This window comes from Pungitius pungitius, chromosome 1 (genome assembly GCF_949316345.1).
Source record: "Pungitius pungitius chromosome 1, fPunPun2.1, whole genome shotgun sequence".
Taxonomy (NCBI): Eukaryota; Metazoa; Chordata; class Actinopteri; order Perciformes; family Gasterosteidae; genus Pungitius; species Pungitius pungitius.
In genome coordinates this window covers 33,456,424-33,464,173 of record NC_084900.1, presented here as the reverse complement: position 1 = coordinate 33,464,173, position 7,750 = coordinate 33,456,424, and the positions used below count along the sequence as shown (strand labels likewise).

The following is a 7,750-nucleotide window of genomic DNA, read 5'->3' as shown; positions in this document are numbered from 1 at the left end:
TACAACCATTTTCAACGATGTTGAGAGATATGCTGCACATCTCCTATTGTAGAGATAAAAGACAGAAACATAACGAGGAAACTTCCAACTGAAGTGGAGTTAAGTTAATAGGAGAACTTTAAGTATCCTTATCAGCATATAAACATGTACAACACTGACACTAATGTAGCTCAAAGCCGTCTGATGGAATGAAGGGATGAATGATACTATTGTGAAACAAACTCCTTATCTGCATAGGAAAAGCCAGAAAAGTTCATCTGGTCTGCAAACTACAAGAATGTAGTGTGTTAGAAACTGGGAATTCATTGTTGGTATACTGCTAAGAACTGCTCCACAGGAGTGCCATGTTATTGCTGAAGAATATCTTAATTTTACTTTGTTATACTCAGAAACTGGCAAGTGTCTGTAAGGCAGAATAGAGCCAGTCTGCCAATGGGACCGAAACAACCACTATGGCTGCATACGTACGGTTGTGATAAACTAACGAGCTAATCTGCCACAACGAACACACACCGGGGATCCACACGGGGGCAAACCGGGCCGAGGCCGGGGGGGGGGGGGGGATCCAGGGCAGGGCCCAACACGAAGGGACGCAACTGGCAGCAGCAGCTGTCACGCAGGCCATCGCGGGCCTGACCGACGCCGCCTGTCACTCACCCAGCGGAGGGCCGTCAATCAGGCTGCACCCGGGAGGGGGCTGGGGGAGGCGGGCCCCGGCCCGGCCCCCAACAAAGACATACTTACATTTGCAAGCGGTTTCAGCGGCACTACTATTTTGAAAGAATGATAGAGTGGTCCTGATAAGAGTAGTGACAGAGGACAAAGAGTGGAGGGGGGTCCGGGGGGGTCAGATAGTGGAGAGGTGGGAGAGCTTGATAACATTCACACTTTGCTTACATCTCTCCATTTGTGTTGGTGCCCCGGGGAAATCTCATTAGGGAGTTCTGGTCCGAGACCATTATGCATTTGTTTTCAATTGATTATCTGTGCTTCTCACTGAGTTCATTTCTTTCACGAGTTGTTGCTTGTCTTTATTGGGATTTTTCTTTTTTAACGTTCTGTCTGAAAACACATTTAAAATATGCAATTTTAAGTCCAAGTCCAGAGCATCTTCCCCCGATAAAATGAATATAATTATATTATCTCCTCTGGCTCAGTTTCTGTCATCTTCCCCCCCCTTTCAGTATCTGGTGCAGTAAATATAAACTAACAAGCAGTAGGTGTGGAAGACTCAGCGGATTCTCTTTAGGCTTTTGTCGTCTTGTTCACACCTAGCGAGGGGCTATTCTAATTGCGTGTTTCGCCCCTTTGTAGCTCACAGGTAAAGGGGATTGTTTGTAATTCAGGTCACACCTAAACCTTTTGTCCCGATCTGCTCATTAGCCCTCCCCCCCCCCTTGCACCGTCGTTCTGCGTTTTTCATCCGAAGCCCGGGCCTTTCTGTGCAGCGGGTTATGTTGAATATACACAGGATTAGGTTCACAGCACTGTTACAATGCAGAGGAATGGCTTTTCTTCTCACAGAAAAAAAAAGAAAAAGCTAATTCCATCCTCTTTGCTATCTTGTACTGTATCTCTTGGGGTGCTGAGAACAATCGTCTTCCATTTGGTCACTTCTCTCTCCTGCAAACGACTGACATCCTAATGGCAAACAGAACAAATTCGACCTGTCAGAGCAGGACCAACGCCTGCATTGTGCCAAGAGAGGAAGAGAATGAAAAGAGGTTCTACAAGAGGGACAAAGGCCGCTGCCCTGAGCTGTTTGTGTTGTGAGACGTAGACTAGTGATGCCATAGGCCTCCTTCTCTTTGCACTCCAGCTGGACTATTGTTGCTCCTGTTCAAATTTGTTTTATGGTTCTGTGCAACCCAAAGAAATGCCTACTTTCCCTGCTCCGTCACCGCGTTTTAGCTTCGGTAAAATGTTTTTTTGTACTCTATGAATTGTTTCAGCATTTCTTCCAGGAACATTCCAATTTCTTGACATGCATTTACCGTTGAAAACACATTATAATTATATGTTTAGAATTTGAAGTTTTTTTTTCTTCGTAAATCTGCAAGTGAGATGAAAAACGGCGTTCATACACTTGTTATAATGGCTAATAATAAACATTGGTTGATTGTAGACGTTTTTGTAACTTGCAAAACTTTCCATTTTCCAATGATTCATTTCGTATTTATTGCATTTTAAATGAACATTAATGTGTTTCATAACGTACATGCAAGTGTTGTTATTTATAACAAATATAAGAGGTGAGTTGAATAACAAAAGCATTATTCAAAATAAACCTATGGATTTTCAGGAGTTTTATCAAAAGCAAATCCAGAGCCACTTATTGAAGGAGTTGTAGAGTAAATACAAACTCCTGAGCCGAATTGAAGCCTCTCACAGCATTTCAAATATAACATTGGACATCTACATTTTGGATTAAGACTAAAAAGCATCAACAACGGAGGAATATAAATCTAAACAAAAGTCATTCATCTAAAAAATGAAAATAAATATTTTAAACTGGCTTTAGGTATCATCTGCATCTGGGCATCACCACCCCTCTTAATGCGTTTAATATAATAATACAAATGATGCAAGATAAAAGAGGTGAAGCTCCCTTGAACCCAAACACCGAGCTTATGTGGCTCTTTTGAAGGGCATGAAGGTGGGGGGGGGGGGGGGGGGGGTGGAATAATAAGTGTAATCTTCTCCTCTTATCTCCAACAACCCCCTCCACACATACACACACACACACACACACACACATTAGCATCTGTTATCTCACAATTATCATATACATTAGTCAACACCTGTTTCGCTTAACCTCGTTTAATTAGTCCCATTGAAACGTTGCGCGTCATTCACAACAATGCCATCCGACATGTAAAGGGACGTTTGTTATGGTTCAGCCAATAAATGAACAAACACAAAGAACGTGAGAGGCCACTTCATAACTTGGTCATTTTCATTCAATGAAAAGTCCGCAAGGAGTGTCTCACGTCGGTCCAGTGACACTTTTACGCGTGCGTAAAACGTAATCGAATTGTTTATTCGCGTAATTTAATGACTTTGAGATAGTTAATTCAATTCACAAAACTACAGATCTGTAGGGACTGACGTGTCATAATCGACAGCAGAGCCTCGCGGGATGTTGTTAACTGAATTCAGGTCATTTTCAAAGCTCCCGGTTGATTAGTGCTAGACATGCGAAGTGTTAAATTCGTCATTAAAAAACACATCAAACTGTGGTAAGTGTCTTGAAAACTAGAAGTTCAATACAATTCAAATAAAAATAAATGCAAATGCTCAAATAGAAAATATCACGTCAGAAGAAATGCAATTGATGTCGTTGTTGTATTCTTGTGTTTGAGAGCTGCATATGTAAAAAGAGTTGAAAACGTTTTTAAAATTAGATCAATGGCATTATCTAAAGACTGTATAACAAAAATATGAACTGACGGTTAACCCCGAATCTCCATTCACTCCTCAAAAGACAAATGTTGCATATGCATTGAAACTTAAGTTCTTTACAAACAAATCGTGTGTCGCGATAAGCAGCGCAGATCTGGCCTCTCCGCGAAAAACGCTAAAAGGAACAGCGGAGGGCCTCTTTGATGGGATTTGTTGCCAGTGAAAGCTGTGGGTCTTTTGAACGTAGCTGTCAGTCACCACCAGTGGCACCTCCCCCTGCACCACCCCCCCCCCCCCCCTCCAACGAACACTCGCTGGCAGCTGGGTGTGTATAAATAGTTGCAGGAGGTCGGATCGCCACTCGAAGCCGAATAGCTGGGACGCAGCAAAGATGCCCGCATCGCAAACTGGAATTGGCAGTTTTTTCTTGGAGCGGAACGTCAGCATGCCGACTGGATATCAGATCCCGTTGTTGGGATGCCCGCCGGGTCTGCAGCAACAACAGGCTCAGCATCTGGCTGCGATGGCAGCTGGAGTTCCGATAACGTACTCTGGACTACAGGGATACAACTTCATCCCCTATGCGCACCACCGGCACATCGCACACATGGTGAGTTGGAGATTTAAGGGAAAGCCTTCGCGTTAAAAGCTCGTGGAATCGTCACAGCCTAATTGTGAACAGAGACGCGTGTAAAATCTGATCTGGGATAAGCTTCACAACTTATTTCCGAAAAAGTCGTAACGAAGATTCCCCACACTTGAGTTGTACTGAACTTATGTTATGTTAAGTTTCTTAAACTTTTCCGGAATAACCCTAAACCTCTGCATCGTTTTCTCTTCACTACATTTCGGTCTATAACTAATCGAAGCGTGCACTCTGGGTCAATGGTTGCCCAACCCGTGCGTCATTGCGCACCACCGACACTCCTCTGCTTGCTCTGACCTTCCTTCTCTCTGTTTTTTCAGAACCACGGGTTTGACCTGAAGGCCGCATCTCCCTACCATCACGCGCTGCTGGCTCGCGGGGGCCCTTTCTATCCCCCGTACCGCCACGGAGCGGCCGAGGATCCCGGCAGGGTCGCCAAAGTGGCGTCCCGAGAGAGCACCGGCGCGCTCAAGGCGTGGCTCAACGAACACCTGAAGAACCCGTATCCCACCAAGGGCGAGAAAATCATGCTCGCCATCATCACCAAAATGAGCCTCACGCAGGTCTCCACCTGGTTCGCCAACGCGAGACGGCGCCTTAAGAAGGAGAACCGGGTCAGCTGGGCGTGTAAGGGCAAATCGGACGAGGAGGAGGAGGAGGAGGACGAGGACGAGCAGGAGGGAGAGAGCGACGACGCCGACGTTTCCACGCCGAGCTGTCACCTGGACGAGGAGGAGCCGCGCGGCAACCCTGCGCGCGCGGACGAGCGCGGAGACGGCGCTCTGGAGAGCTCGGAGTGCGCGGGCGCGCGCTCGGAGTCGCCGCGGCCGCCGAGCAGCGAGCGCGACGGCGGCGGGAAGCTCGTCGCACTCGTCGAGAGAGTCGGAGAGGGCGACTCCGAGCGCACGCTGCCCGCGTCGGAGGGCAAACAGAACATTGGCGCGCAGAAACCCAAAATCTGGTCTTTGGCCGAGACCGCCACCTCGGAGACGGTCAAGAAACCCCTGGACAACGTGTACCGCCCGGCCGGGAAACTGTGGGCTGAGTGGGCTTCGAGAAACGGACTGTTCGTCCCGTCGTGTTACACCACTCGGGAAGTTGTCTGAGTGGGTATTTAGGCACACAGAGAGAGAGAGAGAGAGAGAGAGAGAGACACTTTTCCACATCTATGCACTTTAAAAACGTTCAAACCTCAGGGATTTTGGTCGGTTATTCCTGAAGTTTGCAGTGAAATGAAACCCTGTTTTGAGACCAAAGATTGAGACGTGTTGTTGTAAATAAATGTAGATGTATTTTTTCCATCGCCAACATGTAAATTATGTTCCCTTTGTCTGTTCATGAATAAATATTTTGCTTAAATAAAGTCTGCTTCTAGACATTTGTTCTACTGCTGTATTGGACATAATGGCGCATTCATACAGTTACACCTCAGATAGATGGACAGCCTCGTGCTTTATTGTTATTATGAATCCCAAGAAGTTAGACTACTTCGTGTTAATGAGGGTTCTGCACTAACGGTGGCATTTTCTTCAACATCAACCTTAAATTCACATGGAAGACAAAAAGAGAATGTATTCATGTAAATTGAGTATGAAGAGAGTATTGGCCTTAGTTTGCATATCAAACCCGACAGAGTCTGTTTAATCTTCCCAAGCAGGTTTATGGTCAGATGGTTGCTGGTTAATCCCCACAATTACGCTTTGAAAAAAACGTCAGACCTGATTTGTCTTATATTTAAAGGCAGCTTCTCCCTGAAAATGGCCACAATATAAAATGTATTTCAGATAAGTCTGCAGCAGCAAAGTTGTAGTTTGGCTTGGGGTCCGGAGGAGGGACTCGCACAAATGTCCGTGTAAATTCAAAGGGCTGTACCTTCATTAATCCGGGGATAATGAGAAAGCCCCTGGGGGCGTTGTTGCCTTGTCTTCTGGCATTTGCCTCTCCATGCAAATCCCTACAGACAGGAACACACAGGGGGCAGATTAGCTCTCATCTGACAACCAACACATGAATAGAATACAATATCACACGACTTCAATCAATGTTAAGGGATGATTATAAAACGAGTTGAAGCACTTAATTACACCTTTCCACTCCTCATATCTGCAGTTTTAGTTTGACACAGAACGTTTCTCACCGGCGGGGCACCTGTTTGATGAGCTGAATCTGCAGCAGGGAACCTATAGCGCCCCCGAGAGGACATCAAGTGGAACTACAGCCCGTTTTATTCCTTCCATACTACGCGGGTGGGTCCATTCAGTTATGATTCAGTAAATGGGACACACGTGGCCTACACGTAAGACTGAAGACTATTTGTGCTGCCTTTGATTAAGCCAGATTCAAATATGAAGTGGATGCTTTTTACTGCTTATTTCATCAACTGCATTGAAACTTGTATCCTTGTTTTAATGTCTAAGTCAAGCCATGTCATGTCATTCCTACGGTGGCCGAGAAGGTTCAGACAAATACAAAAGCAACAACACAACCGCAAATGCCACAACGCAACACGAACGCCACAACACAAAATACAAAAGGCACATCACAACTGCAAATGCCACAACACAACACGAACGCCGCAACACGAAAATACAAAAGCCACATCACAACCGCAAATGCCACAACGCAACACGAACGCCGCAACGCAACGCGAAAGCGAAAACGGAAGTAGCTGCCCACGGGAGCGAGCGTATTTTGGAGGAACGCCCACGGGAGCGAGCGTATTTTGGAGGAACGGAGCTGGAGGATGGCAGATCGTTCAAGAAGTAAGTGAAACATGATTCCTTACTTTAACTGTAGCCGCAAGGAATCATGTTTCACTTACTTCTTAAACAATCTGGCATCCTCCAGCTCCGTTGTTACGTGCCTACTGGTTTTTGAACCTACTGGTTTGGCTACGCGTTTAGATGTTATTAAGAGAGTAATCCTACTTGGGCAATGTGCTAGAAAACCTGACAGAACTATGTATTTCACGCTACGCCACCAAAAACCAGTTGTCTTGGCTCACCCTGAACCAAAAGATGTTCTTGCCACTGACGATTTGCAATTTCATGATAAGTAGTGAAATCAGTAGCGGCATTTGACAGCTCGGTTGGCCGACGGCGTAGCGCCGCCGTCTTATAAAGTTTTGCTATTTTGCTCGACTGCGAGTTCGAATCCAGGTTGTGGCGATCTTTTAATAAACGTATGTTCTTTTATTTATTTCTTTATACGTGGCAGTGATGTAGTGCTCACTTATACAATCATAACCGCTGCATTGGATATGGGATACATTTTGAACATTTTCAGAAATATGTTTGCGACTGTGTGACGGATCAGGTGACCGAGGCAGACAACATCTGCCGCTGTCGGGGCAAAACAAACACGCACGCGTAGCCAAACCAGTAGGTTCAAAAACCCAGTCGGCACGTAACACCGGAGCTGGAGGATGCCAGATCGTTTAAGAAGTAAGTGAAACATGATTCCTTGCGGCTACAGTTAAAGTAAGGAATCATGTTTCACTTACTTCTTAAACGATCTGCCATCCTCCAGCTCCGTTCCTCCAAAATACGCTCGCTCCCGTGGGCGTTCCTCCAAAATACGCTCGCTCCCGTGGGCAGCTACTTCCGTTTTCGCTTTCGCGTTGCGTTGCGGCGTTCGTGTTGCGTTGTGGCATTTGCGGTTGTGATGTGGCTTTTGTATTTTCGTGTTGCGGCGTTCGTGTTG

At 45.9% G+C, this 7,750-nt stretch overlaps 1 protein-coding gene across 1 annotated transcript; it reads left to right on the top strand.

Annotated features, from left to right (window-relative positions):
* The first annotated feature begins 565 nt into the window (after positions 1-565).
* On the top strand, positions 566-5,782 carry irx7 (iroquois homeobox 7). The gene is made up of 2 exons (XM_062565486.1): positions 566-4,012; positions 4,369-5,782. Exons 1-2 carry the CDS (start codon positions 3,794-3,796, stop codon positions 5,152-5,154), a joined length of 1,005 nt encoding a protein of 334 aa, XP_062421470.1. The 5' UTR covers positions 566-3,793; the 3' UTR covers positions 5,155-5,782.
* Positions 5,783-7,750: the final 1,968 nt, after the last annotated feature.

Coding starts and splice junctions, on each gene's coding strand:
- irx7 (XM_062565486.1), top strand. CDS start 3,794: ATGCCCGCATCGCAAACTGGAATTGGCAGTTTTTTCTTGGAGCGGAAC. Junction 4,013..4,368: donor ACCGGCACATCGCACACATG/GTGAGTTGGAGA, acceptor CTGTTTTTTCAG/AACCACGGGTTTGACCTGAA.